General features: G+C 41.4%; 1 protein-coding gene across 1 annotated transcript in view; it reads right to left on the bottom strand.

The window, feature by feature from the left end:
- B4GALT1 (beta-1,4-galactosyltransferase 1) overlaps positions 1 to 24,903 on the bottom strand; it is a 56,184-nt gene that overhangs the window by 7,760 nt on the left and 23,521 nt on the right. The window contains exons 2-5 of the mRNA XM_014076168.2: positions 23,337 to 23,572; positions 11,997 to 12,184; positions 10,457 to 10,579; positions 834 to 938 (exon numbers count right to left, since the gene is read on the bottom strand). Coding sequence (XP_013931643.1) covers positions 834 to 938; positions 10,457 to 10,579; positions 11,997 to 12,184; positions 23,337 to 23,572 — 652 coding nt within the window. The remainder of the gene's footprint in view (positions 1 to 833; positions 939 to 10,456; positions 10,580 to 11,996; positions 12,185 to 23,336; positions 23,573 to 24,903) is intronic.

Raw genomic sequence — 24,903 nt, forward strand, 5'->3', positions numbered from 1 at the left:
ACTATGGAGAGGTATATAAGTCTAAGTGCTCTTGCTATACTTTTTCTTTAATTAGTATCCTGCCTTTATCATTTTTACAAATAACTCAAGTGGGCAAACATATCCAATATACTTTCCTCCTACTATTTTCTCCACAACAACAACCCTGTAAGGTAGGCTAGGCTGAAAGAGAGTGACGGGCCTAAGGTCACTTAGTTGGCTTTCATGGCTAATGCAGGACTTGAACTCACAGTCCCCCAGTTTGCAGCCTGGTGCTTAACTACTAGACCAAGCTGACTCTTTTGTTATATGTAGTAGTCCAACTATGGAAACTATGTTTTTGCTTTGGCTCCACTTTTGATTATGAGAATTTAGAATTCAGCTGAAACTGATTATGTTGTTGGACTTGTGCTGGGCAGACCCAGGTTCTAGTCTACTATTAATCATAGATCTTTCTTTGAACCAGTCCAGACTACTTCAAAAAGTTGTTGGAGGTAATGGGAAGAAAGTTTACTATATATGTTACCTTGAATTCCTGAATAAAAGACAGGATATAAATATAACAAACAAAATGTTGCTAAGTTTTGTTTTCCAGTTGTGAATACACAACAGAGGCTGTTCGAAACACATCAGAAGTATTGCATTCCTTGTCTTCTAAAATGGCTTTATTGAACATCATCCCAGGATTTTTTATAGTCCTAAAAGACAGACTTAGTATTTTAAAGGATCCCTATATATTTATATAAATAAAAATAAGGCTATTTCATGATCAAATATCTATTTCCGGAGGATCAGAAGAAAGTTAATAAAGGCTACTTGGATCTGTGCGGGCAGAAGCAGCATGAAGGACTTACCTCTGTGGATTGGGCTCATTTTTAGTGTCTCTCATGTGGCGAATCATTCGACATTTTCCAATTGCAGCATCTGGGCGGGAAATCCCCATGCCTTTAAAAACCAATCTGCAAAAGCAAATAAAAGATAAGATTTCTTTTATGTAAACAATTTTCTCTTTTCTTCTTTTAAGGAGGCATAGTTTAGCAATCTCCTTATCTCATTGTGTTGCCATTATTTATAAAGAACGTTGGTCCTTGCCTGAACGTTTAGTTTCTGTAGTGTAGGTGGGAGGGGCTACAGCAGGGTTTGTTACAGCCTGATTGGTCCAGAGACTGAGGGATTTTTCTTAATATATCCTCCTTTCCCTCCTGGCTCCAAGTTTCATGAGGTCGAATGGAACAGCTGATAGCTTTATGTAAGGAGATAACATCCCAAGAACGGGAAAAAACAACAATAGCAAGAACAACAGTCACAATAACACGACCTCCCCGACTCCATTGAAACATTGAGGGTGGGAAAGTAGCCCCTCCCACCTACACTACAGAAAAGAAATGTTCAGGTAAGGACCAATGTTCTTTTTCCTGTAGTTCCAGTGGGAGGGGCTACAGCGGGGACATATCCAAGCTAAGTCCCAGAGTGGGTTGATGATCCCGGGGGAGGGGGGTCGCTACTTGTTGGAGTACCCTACGGCCAAAGGCTACGTCCACCGAAGTAAAACGATCAAGGTGATAGTGACGAATAAAGGGAGAGGGAGAGGCCCAGATGGCCGCTCGACAAATGTCCTCCAGCGGGGCCCTAGTAGCCCAGGCAGCCGTGGTGGCCGCACTTCTGGTGGAGTGGGCGATGATGCCCTGTGGAGGTACCTGGTGAATGGCTTGCTAAGCCTCCATGATGGCCTGTCTCACCCACCTGCCAATGGTGGCGGAGGACACCCTAGCCCCCAATGACTTAACTTGGAAGGACAGGAACAAGGCCTCCAACCGCCTGAAGGGAGATGTACATCTGAGGTAAATGCAGGGCACGGCATACATCCAAGCTGGTGATTGAGTCTCGAAAATGCAGCAAGGCTAGGTGGGCCACCTTCAGCTCCAGCCAATTGATATTGTGGCGCAGGTCGGACTTTGACCATTGGCCCTGCGCCAGGCTGGTCCCCATCACCGCTCCCCAGCAGAAGAGGCTGGCATCTGTCATGATGGAGATGTGCTCCAGTTCCCAGAACTCGGCCTCGCGGTTCAAAGACAGGGACAAGCACGACTTCAGGGACCAGCGGAGTTCCGGTGAAAGATGGAGTGTGGGTAGTTGCTCATCCGCCGCCGTTGGAATGGAATGAGTGTCCACTGTAGTGTTCCGGAGTGCAGGCGGGCCCACGGAAGAATCCCTATGCATGACACCATCTTGCCCAGCAGTTGTGTCAAGGTCAGGATGGAAGCTGACCTACTTGCGCGGACGTGCCGTGCCAATGTTTGTAGGCTTGTCAGATGTTCTAGTGAAAGGCGAACCAGTCCCGTTATTGAGTCTATCACGGTGCCTAAGTGGAGGATTCTCGTCGAAGGGGAGAGGTGACTCTTGGGGAAGTTGATGGAAAACCCCAGGGACTGTAACAATCAGATGGTGACCTGCAGATCCAGATTCGCCTGCGTGCGGGACTGGGCAAGGACGAGCATGTCGTCTAGGTAACAATGGAGTCTCATCGTCCAGGAGCGTAGGTGAGCCGCCATCGCCACCAGGACTTTTGTGACGTTTGGGGGGCGGAGGCCAGACCAAATGGAAGTGCCCTGTACTGAAAGTGACGACCCCATGTGAGAAACAGAGAAATTTGCGGTGTGACTGCTGGATCGGAATGTGTAGGCATGCCACTGTTAAGTCTATTGACGAAGTCCCCCCACCTGATCTCCAACAATATGGACTTGAGGGAGGACATCTTGAATCACTGGTAGACCAGGAAGGAATTCAGGCACTTCAAGTCCAGGATTGCTCCCCATCCCCCGGGAGCTCTTGGGAACAACAAATAGATTTGAGTAAACGCTTTGTCCCCATCCCTCCAGGGGGACTGGCTCAACTGCCTGAATGTCCAGTAGGTGTTGAATTGCCAGAAGCATTAGGTGTAGCCTTTCTGGGTCCCTGGAGGAGGGGAAAGTTCTGAAGAGCATTGGGGAAGGAGCAAGGAACTCCAGATGGAGACCCTCCCTGACCCTTGACCTGACCCAGGCATCTGAAGTTAACTGGTCCCATTGGTCTGCGAAGGATGCCAGGCGGACGCCTATGGGGAGACTCGGGTTCGAGTCATTTCCCCCTGCGGAAGGAGTGGCTGCCCCCTCCGTGAAAGGGCCATTTGGATTGACTTTGGTATCTATTTCTATCCTGATAGAACGGCCGCTGATTCTGCCTATCATACCTGTTCTGACCCCCCCCTTCTCCGTCCGGGAACGAAAGCCAAAACCAACGTAAATGAGAATGTTTTTTAATCAGTCCAGACTCTCGTTGGCTGCAAGCCACATAAACAAAGAGATAAGCACTCTGGCAGCAAGTTCTACAAAATTTGGCAGCAATGCAAACAAACTCTGGCAGCAATCCAGCCTGCCAAGTTTGTTTCTTGTTAGTCCTTAATGTTGACTTCTGCAGAAGGGTGTGGTACAAGCAGTCTCTTTTATAATCAGGAGAGGATCTTAATGAGCATCAGCTGAGCATAATCACCTCCTGTAATTACGCAGTTGTTCTTGACGCCGAGTAGCCCTTCGACGGTGTGCATCCCGGAACAACTCACAGGTGTTTTCTGGATCACTCACTCTTGTCTCCTTCCCACTGATCTAAGGCTCAGGCGCCACCTGGTGGCCAACCAGTCTCTCCGCGCCCTGCTCAGAGTTGGAACCCTGTCCAGTGTCCTCCGCATCCTCCAGGGCTGACTCATAAGACCCCTCGCTGTCGGAGTCTGGTGGCAGCTCCATCGGCTTCTGCTGAGCCACAGCACATACCTATAGGGGGCATACCGCTGCTGACGGTAATCCTGGTCTGGATTCCTAAAAGAAGGGGGCCTATGGTATGAAGACAGGCGACTGTCCAGCTTCTTGGTGTTTGAAGGTAGGACCTTCTTCTTATCCTTGTTCTCGACAAGAATAGGATCAAGGGACACCCCAAAAAGGTTAGGCCCAGAGAAGGGAGCTGTTGCCAGGTTCCATTTGGACTTGTTGTTTATTTGCCAGTTGCGGAGCCACAGGAGCCTCCTGGCCGTCACAGAGGTGGAAAGAGCTCTGGAAGCGAATTTGATAGAATCCAGGGTGGCATCTGCCGAGAACTGGGTGGCAGAAATGATTTTGGTGAGGTCTTGGTGAAGACGCTTATCCTGGATTGGGATACGATCCTGGAATTGTCAAAGCCACATGACTGTCGTGCGGTTGAACCTTAATGGTGCAGGCAGAAGCGTTAAAGTTCTTATGAAGAGTATGCTCCGCACACTTGTCCTCTGGCTTCAGTTTGCCTGCCATGTCCTCTGAGACTATAGTGGAGGCAATGGCCAAACGGGCCACTGGGGCATCCATTGTGGGGAGTTGCAAGGTCTGGGCAAAGGCTTGCTCCATGTTGCAGTATCGTTTATCATAATTAGTAATTTAATGGGTTTATATGCCGCCCAATCCCAGGGAGACTCAGGATGGCTTACAAATACGAATGAAATAAAAAAATAACATACAGGGGGAGAATACAAACATTAACAAACAGTTTAAAAACCCAACATACATCCGGTTTAATTGGGGGTTGATCTCCATTATCATTGCCCCCTGGGTTGGGCAAGGAAGAAGGCCTTACCCACTGGTTTTGTACTACTTCGAGAAAGAGAGGAGGAGCTGGAACTTCCTCCTTATCCGTATTGGGATTTATAAATATGGCCAAATTCGGATCCCTGTGCTGAGATACCGGGGGAGGCATGCTTAAAGGCGGGGGGAGGAAAAAGCCCTGGGGAGGCTGGGGCTTCCGAGGGGGCTGCATCTTCATCCTCTGAGAAGCCCAGATCTGGGTGTGTGGCCTCCCCCAAGATGGAACCCTTGCTGACCACTGAAGGGGAAGGAGGCCTAGAAATCTCGTGCCCTCTGTAGGAAGACGGAGATCTCCACCTGGAAACTGCTGGAGGTCTAGACACCCCATGAGAAGGATTATCCCTCTGGCTAGGCCCGATGAAATGCCCCTAAATATTGCAGCGGAGATGAGTCTCGGGCAATTGATCCAAATCCTCTAGTTCCTCATTGGAAGGGCCTCGCGAAGGGGGACCTCAGGGGGCAAGTTGGGCTGCTGGTAAGGTCCCAGGAACCCCCCTCCCCCGGGTCCTTCCCCTATAGCCTCTTGGAGATATGGGAGGAGAAGCCACCACCCCCCGCGGATCCTGGCTGAAGAGATTGAAGGAGAGGAAGGACTGAACCCCCTGGTAGGGGAACCAGATGTTTGAGATCGGGCCTCAATGGGTGATCTGGATCTGCTGGGAGATTCAGGTCTCGATGCCTGAGCCAGCCTCTCTGCTCTGGCCACCTGTTTTTCCAGGGCTTTCTGTCTTCTAGATTCATCCCTGGCCGCAGCTCTGGAGGGGCACTGGTCGGCTGTGGGCCTGGAGGCTGCTGCCCTGGGCCTAAGCCTGCCCTGGCCCTCCTCTGCAAGATCCTTGGGCCATATCAGAAGTTGTTGAGGCCATGACTCACTCACATGTCTTCAATGTTTCTGATTCCATCTGTCCTTGTTCTGAGGCCTCCACTTGCTTGGGCGCTACCGGAAGTGCGGAATGAGGCCACTGCCCATGAGGTCGCACCAAGATGGCCACCGCGTCTTGTGGGTAAGGCGCACATGGCTCTGAGGGGTTAGCCTCACAATGAGCCGGGTCCTGAGACCCTCGCACCAGCCTCTGGACAGTCTGGGGCCACTCTTGCCGCTGTGGATGCTTTCATGCTGGCTTTTCTTTTCCCTGGGGCTGTTCTGCCCACTGCCATCGACAACAGAGGCAGCACGTGCTCCTCATGCAGCCGGCAATCTCTCAGGCCGCTAGGGAAACCCAGCAGTACCAGACCGCACTGAAGGAGCTGGGCGGCCACTGCTTGAGGAAAGGGCCGCTGGGTGCCGCACTTAAGCCGCCGTTCCAGAATTAGACTGGGAAAACGGTCCCTGCTGAGTGCGGAGGGAATTGACTGCCCTCCGAAGGCTGCAGAGCCATGAGGAAAAGCCTCGATCTCTCAGGAGACCTAATCTCCCTGAATCCAGCCAAGTGCCAAATTAATAATTTACAATATCCAATTTAAATGTCAATTTAGATTTAACCTTAAACACGATGAAACCTCACTGGAGCCACCAGCTATAGTGCTTGGACCAAAAGACTGAGGGAAACCGGGAGCCAGAAGGGAAAGGAGGATATATTAAGAAAAATCACTCAGTCTCTGGACCAATCTGGCTGTAACAAACCCTGCTGTAGCCCCTCTCACCAGAACTACAGGAAAACAGCATATTCTAGAAATTATGTGGAACTAAATGAGGAAATTCAGCTGCCACCCTCAGGTCATCAGACACTAGGGTTTGTCTACTCCGTGGTGAGAACAGTGGTTAAAATGCAGTACTGTAGGCTATCTCTGCTGGCTGCCAGCTGCCTGCAGTTCAGCATTTCGAATGTCACCGGCTCAAGGTTGACTCAGCCTTCCATCCTTCTGAGATCGGTAAAATTAAGACCCAGATTCTTGGGGAAAATATGCCGACTCTGTAAACCACTTAGAGAGGGCTATAAAGCACTGTGAAGCGATATATCAGTCTAAGTGTTATTGCTATTGCTACTCCGCGGCAGAATACTGTGTCCCTGTTTGGCTTAACAGCTGCCATACAAGTAAATTAGATGCCAGACTCAACTATACCATGAGGATTATAAGCGGATGTATTAAAACCACTGCTGACTTCCTGTTCTGAGCCATATAGCATTACCACCTTTATGAAGGCAAGGTGCACTAGTGAGAGAATACAGAAAAATTATGAACAATTCACCCCCACCAGTGCAGCTGACCTTCCTCATCTATCAAGCTGGAAGATTCAAATCCAGGAAGCCCCCAATGACACTTGCACAACATCTGCCCAACAATTTTAATATCGATTCCCAATGGAAAAAAAAATAGGTCGCTGAATGCCCAGGCATAGGAAGACATATAAGTGACCCCATAAAAAAGGAGCCAGGCTTTGAACTATCATGTCAGCAATGAACAATGTGACAGCCCTTTAACCAAAGTTAATCATTAACTCAAGCCATGATTTGTATTTCATTCTACATAAACATTATGACTACAACAGGTACAGCAATATCAAGGAACTTCTCCCCCCATTAATTAATATGATTTAAGGCTGTAGTAATTAACTGAACATCTCAAGTCAAACAGTTCTATTTTAATCCAATTTTTCTTCAAGGGCAAAGTGCCACTTAAGGATATAGAAATGATCTGCTTAGATGGTCAAAAGAGGATGAATAAGGGGAAGATCTCATGATTCTCCTTTGAAGTTCTAAAAGCCTACCCATAAGATGTCCTGCCTGCCAGGGAAGGGTTGTGTCTCAACTCCCAGCTTCTTTAAGCCTGACCTCCTTCCTATCCAGCTACTGTAGGAAAGGTGCGAACAAAAATGATTACATAAATAAGTATATGTGTCCCTTGACAAAGAAGGAACAAAATAACGTTAAACGATGGTAGTGTCAGCTTAGCAACAAAGAACATGAGGGTTGAAAAACAGGTTTCAGGGCAATGGTGTAAATGAGAAACAGGAAATGCTGGTGACCTTGTAACTCTAAACATTATTGCTTTGTATGGAATAATATAGTTCTCTACTTGGGCGGAGGGGGTAGTAAAATTTGCTAAGTGTATTTCTGAGCTTCCTGAAAGAACATTTTCCTCTAAATGGTGAAAGAATTTATTTAGAATTAAAGAGCAGGACTCCTAACAGAGCCCAGAAATGTATTCTTGTATAAGCCAATGTCTGGTATTTCTCATTCCCTTGATGGTATTCTAAGAATACCATCTAAAAATCTCAGTGACCGCTAAATGCTGAGCATATTTTCCTTCTGTCTGCCAAACTTAACACCTCTTGACATAAAATGCTTCCTGCTCATCCCAAACACAATGTGCACCTAATAGTATGTGCCAAGGAAACAAGTATTCAAAGGGTTTGAGTAGAAACACTATGTGCTTTGTTGCTAAAGTCTTGACCCAACAGCAGGCAGACAGCTTCTCACTTGGTATAAATCAAGAGACCAGTGCTAGAAGACAAGGAGAGCAGTGACCCTTGAATAGCATGGAGCACGGAGCAATGTCCCTGAATCATCTGCTTTCTAAAACAGCAAGAAAAGGAACATTGCAAGGCTCCCTGGTTCCCTCTGGAAGCAGGCCACTCCAGTTTACTTTGTAGCTGCCATACAAACGTTTGTTCTCTAAAATCAATACTATTGGAAAGGAGAATGCAAGTGTTCATGGTCTGTAAATATTTTGAATATTTAAACTTTCATTTAAAGCAGGAGTGCCAAACTCAAGGCCCGTGAGCTGGATCTGGCCTACGGGGTGCTTAAATCTGGCCCATGGGGCCAGCCTGGAAATAGCAAAGGATCAGCCCACAGTGGCTCTGCTAGTGAAAATGGGGCGTGGGGGTGACCCCTACGTCCCATTTTTGGCCTGGATAGCCTCCTGCCTGACAAAATGGGGGCCACCCCTGGCCACCCCACACCCTGTTTTGGCAGGCAGGGTGCTGCAGGAGGCTGTCCATCCCATTTCCTCCCCCACCCCCCCGCCGGCCCATGTAGGACAACTACAATGCTGATCCAGCCCTCCAAGAAATCCAGTTAGACACCCCTGATTTAAAGGAATAAAAATACAACTATCCCATAGTGAATACTTATAGCTTTATCTAAAAAGAAGAAACGTCCACTAGAGTGTCATCTAAAGCCAATGTGCCAAGGTGTTTCTTAAAATGTTCCAATCTGAGTTAAAGAAGGCATCTGGATTTGTTCCAGAGCAAACAAGGAGCAAGTTCACATATGCAGCTGATTCAGAAAAGCAGAACTTCCACATAATTTAGCACAGATTCTAGATTCAGAATGTCCATTTTAAAATAGACCTGTGATCAACAAGATGTTGGACTTTCACAAAACTTAAATCCTTTCAATTTAGATCTCTAATTCAATGCCTCCCTTATAGGCATTATGATTGTATATCACAGCAAGTCACATAAAAACAATAACTCGGAATCATGCATGTCATTTAGAAGCTGGAAAAGTCCTTGAAACCTGCACAGAAAATGTAGGAATGATACAGGACATCCGTGTGGTAATCAATTATCCTTTAGTAGGGGTAGACTTTCAATATCTTTATGTTCAGAGTATCTTTCTGAATTCCTTATAGTTGGTATTCACTTGAGATTTCAAGCTGGAAAATGCACAGGATATTTACTAAGGACTCATTATTTTGGTGAGGGAAGTTCTTATTGATTTTATTGCACAACAACCTTGGCTTTATATTTTATTGTGTAATCCAACTAAAATATCACAATACAGATGAGGTGGCAGGGGCAGGGAAAAGAACTTGGTCGTAGAGTTATTTTAAAATGTTCTTCTAAGCATAAGCAAAGTGCTGAAAGAATGCTACTTTTTGGTGCATATGCTCTCAGTGTACATAAAAGATGATGTATATTGTCTTTTTTGTACACTGAGAGCATATGTATCAAAGAAAAATTCCTTGTGTGTCCAATCACACTTGGCCAATAAAAAATTCTATTCTATTCTCCTGAGTCAGAACATCCTAATGAAAATAAAATTTAAAAACCCTTATGATATCTTGATTGCAGAATTTATAAGCAATCATTTTATTTGAAGCAAGATATAGATTTGTTTAAGAAATGGGTGATAGAAGATTGTCAGCTGTATCAAAACTGCATCTTGAAGAAAAGAGAACACAAGGAAGGGAGATCATTTTAAAAAACAAAAAACTCATTTCACTAACAGGTAAGAAACTGACACAGGTGCAAGTATGAAAACCTCTTGCCATTTACAGTAGTCTCAACAAGGCTCCTAGCTGATACAATACACTGTCAGGGTGACAGAAATAGATGCACTTAATAGGAGAGAGGTGGACTAATATTTGAAAAATAAATGTATCTTCTACAACCCTCTTCTAGATTGGTACTCAGAAATGATAATGGACAACGATAGGGGAAGCACCACAGAAAAAAGCATGGCTTAAATAAATCAAGCTTTATTGTACATGGATTATAGGCATTCTCAACTTCAGTTTCTAAGCAAATTAATAGCCTCCAGAGATGATAATCTGAACTAAATTGATACTGACTCTTTTGTCCACATTTGGGCTGTGAATGATTGTTGCTCTAAGTCAAAGATGGCTTGAAAGCCCTAAGGCCTTCCTTAGGCCACTGTAGCCAAGTTTGTCAAGACAAACTCTTCACATGCAAATATTTCTTGAACACCAATTCTGGATTTGCATTCCTGTACCCATAAGGCTACATATCAGAGCAACATTAGAAGAAACCGTAAATCAACAAATGGCACAGAGAGAAATTACTGTACCAGGCACAACTCCCAAAATTAAACAACATACCAAGCCCCAAATTCAACATTAACTAAAAAGATGAGAGATCTTACCTGTTATAAATGTCATCATCTTCGCCACCCCAGCCCCAATAATTATTGGGAAACCCATTGATTTTTTGGAATTGTTCCTTACTTAAAGCAGACACACCTCCAAAATACTGATTGTAAGGTAAGCTGGAAGAGACAAAGATAAATTGTTCATTTAAATTCATGTGATCATAGAGAAGCTTGGATTATATCTCTAGTCACAATTCTAGATAGATGTGATCCAGTGGTGGGTTGCAGGTGGTACGCCCCAGTACGGGTGTACTGGTGCCTACCAGGAGCACCGGGTACCGTTCCGGTACGGTGCTCCGGAGGGCCCATCAGCCTGTCCTCCTGTATTTGAGCTCTTCGGCACTTCCACGCATGCCACGTACGGCATCTGCACAATGCTCCACCGAGCAGCTTGAGCATCAGGAAGGCTAATGGAGGCGTCGCAAGCGGTAAGGACGCATGGCACACTGCGCACATTCCTATGGTGGATGCCGGGCCCCATTGCACCATACCGGGTGCACCGGGATCGGGAACCCACCACTGATATGATCAGAAAAAGTAACATGCCACCTCGTACTCCTGTAAACTTGTCTATGCCAATATATAAAACCGTGTTTTCTGAAATCTCTGAGTTCCGAATTCATCAAAACCATTTTTCAAGTTGGAAGAAGCCATAACTACTTTTTTAAAAGACTGGAAATCTTTTATGGAGATTTTGATGAAAATGGAAAAAAATGAGCTCTATGGTTCATTTTTATAGTTTATTATATAGGAAGAATAATTCTGTAATTTGAGAGGATGGAAACAGTACTAGTTATGTTTGTAACTGATACAAAGATCATAAATTGTTTTTTAAAACTTTCTTCTCTTTCTTCTTCTGAATTTACAGCATATTGTTGTTCACTTTTTTCTGTTTTTCTTTCCTATCTTTATATATATTTTTCGCTTTTCTATATATTATTTCATTTTTCTATAGTTTTAATTTTGTAAAAAAAGTTTTTCATTAAATTTATATTATTATACTACATATACACATATACATATTTATAGATGTGTGTCTTTGTGAATAAATTTTATACACACACATATGTATTTGCATCTGTATACATGTACTATTATTCAAGCTTAACTGAACTGTCAGCAACATCTAGGTAACCTTGTCTGAGCTCGGAGGGCAAGCTCAGAAGGTAAGGTGGAGACTGGTTAGCACTTAGATGGGAATATAAAGTTGGAAGCTAGACTGGACAGTTAAAAAAGTAAGAATAATTAGAATGTCATTAGAACAGATGCCAGATTTAATTGTGACACAAGCTATATCTAAAAAAGAATCACTTCCAAGATCCCTCTAAATATTGGTTTGGGCCCCAATGGTGAACATCCAACAGAAAATCTGCCCTCCTTCCAAAAGTATAATGCAAGTGTAGATATAGTCATATTCTGGCCTCCAGATCCTCAGGACTAGAGATTATTTATTATATTCATTTGCCACCAACTCCCAATAATTCACTCATATTAGTATATGCTTTATACTAAATGTAAACAACCAACTTCTTACCGAAATCCAAATTTATCCATAGATACAGAGAGGTGCCTGGGCTGGTCGTAACACTTATAGATATTCCTGTCATCCATCGGGATTAGATCAACATCACTAAATACAAAGCAGTCATAATCATATTCTTTCAAAGCTTCTGTGAAGCCTACATTCAGAAGCTTTGCACGATTAAATGTTTCTTCTCCATCCTAATGTAAGAAAAGGAAGAATTGTTATGAGCCTTCAAAAGATTAGTTGGTACTTCTTATTTACTACTGTACCACCCAGGGGCAACATCAGAGGTGGATTGCTGCCGGTTCAGCCCGATTCACAACTGTTCAGCCCGCCACGCCCCCAAACCAGTTCCCTTGCTGCTGTTTAGCCACTGCCATTCTAGATTTTAGTGACTGCACATGCACACTTCACTGTAAATTGTTCTGTGCATGCGCAAAGAACAATTTACATTGAACAGCACATGCACGCACTGCGCGCATCTGGAATGCGGGTTGTGAACCAGCAGTAACGCCGGCAGCAACCCACCCCTGGGCAACATATACAGCACCATATACTCACATAAGCCTACAATTTGCCAGTTTTCTGTCCAGTTTGGCTTATAGTTAAGACCAACAATAAAGTTTATGTGAAAGGAATGTGCTCATTTTGCATTTCAATGAACTTCTCATCAAACTATGGGAAGAGAGAAAGCATACACACAGCAAAGAATTTCACTTTGCTCTGCATTAGCCTTTTGAAATCTGGAGTTTTCTCAGTGGATTGGGGGTGCTCCTGAGATGCCCCTCCAGATAGCAGTTCATCATGTTGGTGGATGCTACTCATTTTCATATGTTAAGATGGTGTACAGTCTTGTCTCTTCTTCCCATTCAGTTACCTGAATGTTGTTAAAACATATACAGTAGTTCAGATGTTGTCCAATGAAGAACAATGTCTGCAAGCCTCATTTACAGAGGGAGGAATGGAAAACCAGCTTCCCAATAAAAATTATTTAGATCATATTTTAATGTTTACAATTACTTTAATAAAAGAGCCTGGCATCACACAAATATCTAGTTCATATTTATTATAGTGGGAAGCAAAACAAAAGATTCTTTATACGTCAACTGTGTTTGTTCTCAATGTCATCACCCTTAACTTTTTCCATTCTTCCTCTCCTCTGTTTTGTTAACCAATGAAGAAATACAACTGTCGGTTTTTTTTTAAAGGGTTAAGAGTATTATTGTCCTGCTTGCTCCACAGAATCTGGCCACGCCTGGATGGTGTGACAAAAAGCAGAGTAGAGCCAGAGCAGGATTTGGCAATCTTCAGCGGAAGAAAAGAGTACTAAAGACAAGTGGAAATGTTTGAGATAGTTATATTGAAAGTGATAAAAAAAAATTAATAACTCCATACTCTTTATAATACCAGATTAGTCCCGAATACAACTAAAAGAGAGATCTGACAGAACTTTTTGTTTTGTTCTTGTGGTTGTTTTCATTGATTGATTGACTGTGCCATCAAAACAGTGTCAACTCTTAGCAAGTGCATATATTTTTTCTCCATAAATTGTTTTCACAGATTACTAAAAATAAAATGTACATTTTGGGAGTTTTGAAAATTACAATCCAGTTCTACATTTGTCGAATTTGAAATGTAATGGAAATGTTTATGACCTTGGCAAAAATTACACAGCCAAACACAGCAATGAAAATACCCTTTATGACAGTGAAGGATTAGATGAAATTACCATTCTCTCCTTCCAATTAACTCTCTTCAGAAAAACTAGTCAACCATATGATTGTGGCCACTGTTTACTGTGGATCAGTAAATAAGCAAAATAATAAAAGGAGGGGCAGAATTAGGAGGTCACTTTCACAAGATTCCCTTAAATATGAATTTTGAAGCAGCAGACTTATTAGAGGTATGTTTTGCAAATGGGACATGTTTCCATTTCTGTTTCTGTAAATTCAGCAAAGACAAACCATAATAATATCCCAGAGTGGATAAAATGTTGAACTGGAAAATCAGTTACATGGGGAAGAATTATTTATTTCTAACACTAATTACTTAAGATGGATACTATAGAGTTATTTTAAATGGATTGAGAAAGAGTTTTTATAGTCTCAAATGACAGGTTATAGTTATTCCTGCTACATTTCTCTATACAAAGTCACTGCAGCAAAACACATGCAGTTAGTTTTAGCCATTATCTCTGGTAAATCAACTATTATTTTCTTAAAAGCCAAATTTGTGTGTGGATTAATTCATTTGCAGAATTATCAGTTTACAATTTTGTATCAAGCAGAGGTCTAATCAATACCAAAGACACAATTGCACATTACTTTTTTTAAAATACAACTCATAATAGCATTCAAGTTTAATTAATATATTTTAGCTTGAAAATGCCCTATTGAAAGAGAGGATTCTTATTTAGCTTTTTTTTCTTCTCCAAAAAAGATTAGAATTACTTTAATTCTTATTTTAGTCTTAGTACAATAGCCCTACAAAAAAAAAAGCTGTTATGTTAGAAGGGTGCATATAGTTTTACCTATTTTAAAAGTTTGGCTCAATTCTGGGAAATTCTCTATCTATTGATATTTCTAAAGAATTGTTGGATAAATCTTATTCTAAATTGAAAATTGAGAGCCTGCTTAATTTTCCTCCCTGAAATGGTGAGCTAATAGTTGCTAAAACAGAAGTGTTAACTAAATGATGCAGCTTACATCTATGGAGATTCTCAATCATCCAGGTCATGGTTGTCCCAAAGGTGCTTTTCCAAAAGGCAACTGGACTTACTTGGTGTTTTTTCCTTGAAAAGATTTTGCTTCTCATCCAAGTAGCTTCTTCAGCAGAAGTGATCGTAAGCTGCATCCCAAAGGAATGCATCTTGCAATGAATTTATTCAGCATACATTGGAGACACACTGCCAAAGCAGTAGCAGCCTTGTATAGAAATATAGGAATATGAAAGCTTCCCACCATTGAAAGCAGCAGCCTGAGCAAGTGACTGCATGGGGAAAATTCAACTCAGTTGTAAATCCCTTTCTGTATTGTACCATCTGCAAACGGTGTTGCAAAATGAAAATATGCTGGTTGCATTTCTTTGGAAACTTGTCACATGTTCTTTGTATTTTCTAGTTCAATCAACAGAAATGAAATGGCCTCATAGAGATGAGGGAAGAATTTTCTTTGGCACAAAGTACTTTGGCAGAACAAGGCAGCTGCCAGATTCTAGCACTGGCAGCTTCAACTTTTCCAAAAAGGTGTCAGTGGAGCAGGTCATGGGCAAAAGAATCTGACCTGGAGTAGACAACTTTCTGGCCATCTGGCTTTCTCACAGTTTAACCAAGCAAACAAGAAGATATGCTTGGATGGTCTCAGGTCAAATCCTGTCAACTGCAAAATCATTCTACAAAAGCCACCATTCCAATCTCAGCTGACAATCAGATCCAAGCTAATATACATGAACCACTTTGTATTGTACAGTATATCTCAAATCCCCCATTATAGTTTCTTCTCATCCCTCCTGGCTCTGTCTCAACATTTCCTTTTTAGGAACACGTAAATACAACCAGCCAAGTTTGCAAGAGAATTTCCTGGCATGTTTTTTTGAATGGCCGATCTCCTCTTTAAATTAATCATGTTAGCTTCAGCTTCCTCTCAAGGGAATAAACAAAGGCAAAAAAATAATAATAATGCAGGAAGGAACCACAAACCAAACTATGCCTTTTGACAAAGATTATGATCTTAAAAATATCTCAAATAACTTCTTCACTTCAGGCTCACATTTATGACAAAATATCCAATCAACAATAGTAAGCATTCACTTTCTCTGCCTTCCACGTTTGAATATGGAGACTTAAACTCTGAATTTCTGTCTCATCTATTCAAGCCCAACCAACTCAATGGTGATATTAAATGCCTCTTAATCTTGAGCAGCTTGAAGAGTAAAGACATTTATAGAATTATTTATAAAATTATTGTTAAATGTCTAAAAGTCACCAAAATATATATACTTTGGAAAAGGTCTTACTTCATCTGACTTTCTTAATTAGAAAGCTTCCCATTCACTTAGTTAGCTGCTTAGACAGCTGCTGCAGGATGTGTTATTCTTCTCATTTTCAGCAGTTCCAAAGCCTGTAGCAGAATACACAGCTGATTTACATAGAAGCAACTCATTCTGCATTTAATGAGGATAACTTTCTATGTCTTCCAGATTGACAACAATCTTATCCAATTACTACACTGGAGGATGTGAAACCAGCAATCCACCTAGGTTAATATGTAATTTCATTTTCTTTCAGGAAATACAGGCATTTGTGAAATGAACTATTGGTTGAAGGACTCATACAAAAAGCCTGATTAACCTCAATGTCTCAAACCAGCGTGAGCAAAACAATAATGCATTTTATTGTGTAATTTGGTTCTGAACAATTAGGAGCAGAAATTAGGACATATTGTACCTCCAAAAAAGAATAACTGGAAAATGGATATGGGACAACAACACCCTCAAGATTAAATTCTTGCCAACCCGGAAAAAAAATATTGCAAAGGTATTTGAAACTCCATCCCCCAACTGTAACCTGATGCATAAAATCTCATTTTGCAAAGCACTGGAAATTGGAGAGTGTCATTTGAGCAATTTAACCAAATAATAGGTTATTTAATACTTAAATTGGTAAATAGGATAGATTTGTAGGATTTTTACAATGTATACTGGGTCATAGTTTCAACTTTTAAAAAATAGCATGAAATATATTCATTTAAAAATCAAGAAATTGCTTCCCGTTTACCTGGGTATGCTCATATCTACAGCAAATACCTCCTACACCCTCTACTTTCAGCCACCAAAGCATAGGAAGCAAATCAGGAAGCCAAAACCAGTTAGTGTAGGAGTGTCCAACTCAGGCATCACATTGTCATCATATGATTTATCGTTACTTTCCCCCCCTTCACTAAACTGTGTGGACGTGGTCAGCATGTGATACATCCGGGCCATGGGTTTGACACCCCTGAGCTAGTGCAAAATGTAATTGGAAATAGAGGAACAGCAACAGATGACTTTAAGGGTCCTGTTGTGCCTTTCTCCTTAGAAGAGAACAAATATTCCAACATCTGAGTCAAAATTTATATTTACATCATTTTCTATTTGATGCAGAGGCAAAAAAAACCCCACAGTATGTATCCCTGCTTGCTTTGTGTTTCATGCTTGCTTTGTGTTGGAAGATCAAATGCATTTGGATTCTGGCTCAGTTGAAGCAAGAGAACATGTATGGCATCTATTTCAGCACAGGGTATCCTTTTGCGATGTACCAACTCTTTAAGACAAATTGAAAACCATAGAATCATAGGGTTGGAAAGGACCTTGGGGGTCTTCTGGTCCATTCCCTTAACCATGGGACTAGTACAAACACCTAATCTTCAAGGATTACAGTATTTCCTTATTTACCATGGAGCTTACTGGCCCTGCATAATTGTGGAACATTTTTGCATTGCACACGTTTCAGGTATAGAGTTTCAGGTACAGAGTGCATGAAGAAGTCGATCCCACAAATTTGAGCAAAAAGCACTGATTCAACTCAAAGAAGGCAAGAAGGTAAAGGCTGCCAGGCCGTTACCTGTCCTGAGGGAAAAGCACCTATTTTATCCCTTCAATCCCATCCTATCACTTATTCTCACAAATAGCAGCTAACCAAGTTCCATGTTGACCCCACTGCAGGTAAACGTGGGCCCCTGAATCATTACTAGAATGCATCTGTATTATCTTTTGTATCTATGCATCAGTTGAAAACACAGAAGGTGTCACTGTTGCAGAAGAATAAGCCAAAGGAAAGCCTGGGAGAGTTTGAATGTCTGCTAAGTAGCTAAAATAGCCAAATTGTGATTGGAACCAAAGGTGGACCTGGGGAGCAAGCACAGCCTTACCTCTCCACACCATTATTTCTTATCTTCATAGCAAAAACAGTTGGGAATCTCATTTGGAACAGAAGAAGAATGGAGAAGGGGTAAGAAGTATTTATTAAATAGAGGTGAAGGTTTCTATCTCTTTGCTCTGCCTACTCTGCCTTCCTTCCAAATTGCATCCCCTCTTGTAATTTAGCAGTCTGGCAGACTCCCACATCCTGGTCTACTACTTCATATATCATTTGCTATCAGTCAAGGAAGATAGAGAAATTTGGAACCCAGGAAGAAAACTATCCATTTGGAAGCAATGTGCAGAAGGGGCCCCAGCATAGCAGGAACTGGCAGACTGAAATCACAACGTGACAAGGGTGACAGGAAAATAGCAGCTCTGGAGTACGTCGTTTCAAAAAGGAAGGACTTCCTGTTGCATTTTGGACAACTGACGGCCAGCAGTATCCATTACACAATCCATTTGCAATATAGCCCATTAACCATGTAGTAAAAGCCATCTGTTTACAGCTTTCAAAGACGCAGGAAGGGGGATGGGCAGACAGAAAAAAAATAGTTTGCAATTCTGTATACTGAGGGAGACCACCCCCCAGGGCACGCTGGGAAATGAATTCTTCTCTCCCCCCAGAATATTCTATTCACCAATTATGCCAATTCTTCCAAAATCCACCATATTTTCCACTTTGCCGTATAAAATTGTGATCCAAGCATCGTTTCTTATCGCAGATGAGTTTGGGATGCTTTCTCCTCCCCCTAAGCTTTCTCTATTTGCCATTTGTACCCAAAAATAGAATACACAGCAATCACTCTATAAAATCCTTAAAATAACAAACAGAGTGGCAAGATATAAACATAGCAAGTATTTGGAATTTTGTTGGCCTCAGGGGACAAATATATGTGCAAGTTTGCTTGAATAAAGGATGTACTTCATATAAGATATTAACATGTTATCTAAGTAAATGAGCCATAATGAAATACATTCAATGCTTCTTTCTCTCAGAGAACGGGTATCTTTCAAGCTTTTTTCAAATTCTTAGGCTGCAATGACATTGTCATAGATGAAACTCCACTGAACTGTGAGGCTTGCATATGAATATATATTTAAAGGTTCATATAGTATATTGTGCTTTTCCTTCTTTTCACATTGTAACTGACTTCAGGAATCTCAGATTATTCTCAATCTGCACCAGTTCTGAAGAAAAGCTGTTCCAATAGTCCACCAATCTTGATTTTTTTCCAGTTCTATAATTCAAGCTATTGTCAGACAGAAAGCACAAGATTGACAAGAACTATTGTCCTGACACAACTTGAGGACACCTTTTGCTCCTTCCCCATGGTGTTTGTCAAAGAAGGGGCTGCAAACTAATTACCGGCCAGTTTGACAAGCCAGCTGGATTTCTGCCTGAAGCAGCAGCTGTAGGTTTCTGTCAGATCTGCAGAAACAAGCCCTGTTGCCTCTATGAAGTGAGCCAATCCCACACAAAGCTCTCCTAAGTTGCAACAAGTCAAACAGCTGGCATTCATTAACAATCTGGCACAAATCTTACCTCAAAGCAACAAACAGCCCAAATTGGCGCTATGAGCTTAGAGGCTCAGATCAGGTTTTGGATTGAGGCCGTTCTCTTGCTTGAACTCTTAAATTAGAAGCTTCCGCCCCTGCTTGGTCTTGCAGTGGAATTCATGTTTCTTTCAAGTGTTATTGGATTAGGAAGTGGTAACAGACACAGATTTCCTAGGCTAGTGACACCAAGGAGAGTAGTTGCACTACTTCCATGATGGTAACTTAGGCAATTTCTTCTCTGGTCTCTAAGAAACTCAACAACTTGCAGCATTATTTGTATCCAACACTAACTAATGCAGGGGTGTCCAACCTTGGCAACTTTAAAACTTGGGAACTTCAACTCCTAGAATTCCCTAGTCAACAGTCTTAAAAGTTACCAAGGTTCGATGCTCCGGTTTCAATTAATGGAGCAAGAGGAAGGGAGCAACTATTCCATAAGGTAACTTTGTGCTTTACTAATGATTTCCCCACCATGCGCAACACAGAGATGTTTAGATGGCATAAAGGCCACTCCCTACCTCCCCATTTGTGATGACATTCAACCCACGCTCTGCCCAGAATAAAACCTTGCAAAGCGATGCAAAACAATTCTAGGCAAACATGCCAGGGCTTTTTTTTGTTTTTGTTTTGTTTTTTTGAAATCTTGAGAAAGATCTCCCTTGAAAAAGCTGAAGCATTTTATGATGCATTTACTCCAACACACAAAGCAAAAAGCAGGTCCAAGGTACAGATTCCTTAAGTAGGATGCAGAGGAACTATAGAGAAATAATATACCTCACAAAGATGGGTGAAAATACATTTCAGTTCAAGAAAATGGGGACTGACATGACTCTCCCCCACCTTGCTCAAAGAGCCTCCTTACGAATTTTCACTTTTCTCTACCCTCATTTCAGGCTGGGTTTCCACGTAACATATTTCAGATGTTTCCAAAGTCAGTGCAAGGGATTTGTGGGCAGTTTGCTTTGTACTGAAAGGTAAGAGGTGGGACGTTACCATGGAAGCAGGAGGAGGAGCAGCATTTCTTCCCTCTCTTATTTTTTCCTATGAGATGCAGAACACAGAAGGACGCAGATGTAGTAAGAATCATTCACACAGAAATTCTCGATGCTTCAGTGATTGCTTTGCTATAGGGACAGGTTTAACTAGAAAAAGGGAAGATTTCCCCCCTAGAAAGGAAGGGGGGAAAAGAGAAGGAAGAATAGATGCAAAGGAAGGACAGACAAGGAGGAGAAAAAAAGAGAAAAGCGATTATCAAGAAAGTAAAGAAAGACCTTTTTTTAAAAAAAAAACCTGCAGATATACAATTCTTGCAAAACCCCACCACCATCTGAATAATTTAAGGATCATGGCCAACAGTGTTTGTTGCATATTTAACTGGTTGGATATGTTAAAAAAAACCTCTCAAAACATCCTGCTATAATAAAGTTAATCAAGCTGAATTCTTCATTGACAAAATTAGTTCATTGCACTCAATCATTTTTATTTGACCTGTGAGTAGCAATGGAGGAAGCACTAGCACACCTGAGACCCACGTCTACTGGCCCAGTTTCTCCTATCTGGGCCTTCCAGATGTGTTAAACTCCAACACACAAATGTTTTAATTAAGCAGTGAATAATGTCTTTGTTGTCAAAAACATTTGAAAAGGATCAGATTGAGGATGGATGAGCTACTTCCAGCCATTAAAATATTGCAATTAAATGACCATATCCCATCCTTGGCTGCAAAAGAAAACATGAAGATTTAAAAAGATAGTTTTAAGTAGTCAACTCCAACTAAGTACTATGGTTGCCTTCTGGTTAAGCCATTAGTAGAAAATATTAGCAAAGTTTGCTCAGATACAAAATCTGAGCCACAGCATATATAGGAAGAAGGTTATAACTCAACGATTCCCAAACTTTATGGAGTATTATCTGCCTTTTGAAAGTCTTCATGTTAGGTGATTCAAGCAGAGAGTCCCAGGGCAGCATTTTACAAGTCTAATATGTGAGACATATTAGAGAGAGAGTGAATTCATGAGGTTTTTCTGACCTGTCTGGTATCAAAACCAATCCCATCACTATGAAGGCTCAAGACATAGATATTAGGATGCCAGTAAGTAATGTTAAATAGGCTAGTCTAGACCTGAAAGAAAATAGATTATTCTCACCAATTGTTTTGTAAGCCAACTTGGAAAATATGCTCAACCTTTTTGCATATAACAGTAGAGTGGCAAAAAAAAATGTAACCTGGGCTCTAGATTGATCACACAAATTCAGAACATCTTGACTGAAATCACATCTAAACCCAGGTGTTTAACTGATGCAGTCTCTACCCAAACAGAGAATGTAGAGCTACTAGTTCCTCCTTGAGAATCAGGTATTACTAAGCACATCATGCAGCTGTGCATAATCTATGAAACTGGCAAACTTCACAGCCTACGAAACTGGCACATGAGAATCACATCCTGAAGGCTCACAAAATAAGAAAAACCCTAGAACAGACACTTTTATGCAAACAGGTTAAACTCTGCAAGTTCACCATGACTTATGGTTCACATTATGGGAGGATTCACCACTTGTGGATTGTTTTACACTCATTATTTATCAGATGAATTGGCCATGACTCTCTTAATGCATTTCTTACTGTTTGTAGCCATGTGCTCTGATAGGGATATTGTGTTAATACAAGAAAGGTAGTTATAATACAAGCCGTATGGATGCCGTAAGACATAAACTAAAAATAATGTGATGAGGTCTGGCATCATCTTCTTTGGTGGCCAGGGCTAACAGTAAGAGCAGAAAAGTATGAAACCTACAGTCTGCAAGTCACTAATCTGAAGTTTCTAGACCCATCAGGTATTGAGTCTGGGTAACTTTTCTAAGAAAAAATCAACTTTCCTTGTCTATATCAGAGTATTGATCCTTAGCTTCCTTGCTCACCTGTCCAAATTTCCTACATGCCTTTTACCCTGACAACCTGACAACACCACATTTTCCTATACAATGTGCTCTAAAAAAAAGAAGCCAAAGGGGGGTGGGATTAATTGTCCTTCTTTGAATATCACAAAGATAAAAATGTATTTTCTCTGGCAGGTGAACCTAGGCAATCTTAATAGGACTAATAATACAGAAAGAAGGAAATTCACCCAAAGAAAGATATGTATTCTAAGATCTGATGTCTGAGAATACAGATATGACACGAACAAAATCTTCATTAATCAAAAATATCTTGAGGTATCACAGGCCACAATTTAGTACTGCTACATGAATCTCTGGATTTTTATAGAATTCTGTAACTTCACTATTTCTACTCAGGCAAAATATGACAGGTCCCCATAATTATTTTAATTGTATAAGAATAAGTTAATTCACTATGGGAATTATTCATTATATTTTTTTATAGATTAACAAGATAGCAGGTCAATTTGCTGTATTAAATATTCAGCAACAGAAATAACTAACACCATCTCTTTATGGCTGTATTATTGGCAATTCAGATGTAGATCTACAAGGATCTCGCTTTTGATGCTTTGGTCTGATTTGGAGACCATTGGTAGCAATTCTGAAATTGGGCAGACGTAAAAGATTGGGGGGTGGGGGGTTGTTTTGCTTTGAAGTTCTTATAGAAACCTTGGTTTATAGTGTTGTAATGTTTTTCTATTGTACTTGGTTTGTTTTTAAAGGCAGTTAGCTGCTTTCATAAGCCAGGAATGCAGGGAATACAGTTTAGAAATTTTAAAAAATTAAAGCAACTGTTATTGATTCTGTTGCAACATGCAAAGCAAGGATCTTTCAAAAGATTAAGCTTCCTATTTCATCACTATTTGGTACAAAAACATACCCAAAAGAAACCCACAGCACACAAACATACTTCTCTTCTATGTGCACCAATCTCTTCAGAACTGCAACTCTTACCTGATTAATCACATAGATACCATAATCGAGCTGCTGCCTTTTCAGGATTGGATGCAGGTAAAACAACCAGTATTTCAAGTGTTCATCTCGATTTCTGAAAGGGATAATAATTGCCACTTTCTGAAGTGCTTTGCAGTCCTTTGGTGTATAGCGGCCTCCTTCCCTGAGTTCTGGATTTGCCTTCTCCACATCCTTCAGATTCACAACTTCTGAAAACTCCACATGCAGTGGACCAACTGGGAGGAGGGAGAAAAAAATAGGATCAGATCAAATAAGGTTGTGGGTGGCAGGTGACATTTCTTTGAGAATCATTGCAAGACTTTTAAAAGAATCTAAAAACTACAGTAGGCGCCAAGGTTAATTCTTGCTATGTTTATAAAGGCGTTATGTGCAAAACTCAAAACATATTTCAGAAATCTCATTTTGGGTTCTTAAGTGCTCTATCTCTGGAATTTTTACCTTAGAAGGGTAGTATCTAAGCAAAAGGGTTAACATTATTCTCATAGGTATGCCACCTGTCAAAAATCAAGACACAATCTTTCTTATTTCTTACATCATTTTAGTTTAAAATTCTATTTCATTGGCTCCCACCTTCTGTTGCACTTGGACTGGGTGTTTATGTCCTACACTTTGGGCACATCAAGCTTTCCTTGGCCATTGCTAATTCTGGATTTCCCTCAACATGCACTTTATTGAGCAGGGTGGAGAACTGGATCTTGACCAGTAACTAGAGCATATTTCCTATACTGTTGGTTAGAAGGATGACAGTGGTGGTGGTAGGGTTGATATCCTAGATCAGGGGTGTCAAACTGGCAGCCCGCAGGCTGGATGCGTCACATGCAGGCCACGCCCACCCCAGCTCCGCGAATGGGAAAAATGTGATGTGACACCAATGTGACGCTGCAAATTTGATACCTATGTCCTAGATTAAAGAAATGGTCTCAAGGTTGCACGTGTTCACTTTTTCCCATTGCTCTCCTGAATACTGTAGTGAAACTGAGCTTAGCAACTGCAATACATAAAAGACCCATTTTAAAGATTGTCCCTACCCCTAGGATATTCTTCACAGTTTTGTTTTAAAACTTACTTTACTTATATGTTTGTGTGCCACCCACTCCAAAGATTCTTTGTTCCCAGATCTTTCAGAGGTCTTGCTACATTTCAATGCTTGATGAGAGCATCTTGGCACACTATGGAAACTACATAAAGCCTTTTGTTCTTTCTTTCAATGAATGAAACTTGGCCATGTCTGCATAGTGGTCAACATATTACAAGGCTTTAGGAAGATTTAGTTATGAGGCACTGTTTTTTATTCATTAAACATGAAACTCAGTCAACTGAACATGTAAAAATGTTTTATTTTTATGTGTTTATTTAAAATGTTGTTGTTGTTGTTGTTGTTGTTATTATACAATTGTATCACAGTGGCCAGTTGTTTCACCGGATTTGGCATTGATTACTAGTCGGGCCCCACCCAGGGGCCTAGGACATCGTAACGTATTTTCGTAATATCTGTGCAGATCCAAGCAGTGCGGCTTTTTGCATTTGACTGATGGTGATTTTGTCA

Source organism: Thamnophis sirtalis, unplaced genomic scaffold, assembly GCF_051295495.1.
Source record: "Thamnophis sirtalis isolate CommonGarterSnake01/CBP01778 unplaced genomic scaffold, rThaSir2_p1.2 scaffold_5, whole genome shotgun sequence".
Lineage (NCBI taxonomy): Eukaryota > Metazoa > Chordata > Lepidosauria > Squamata > Natricidae > Thamnophis > Thamnophis sirtalis.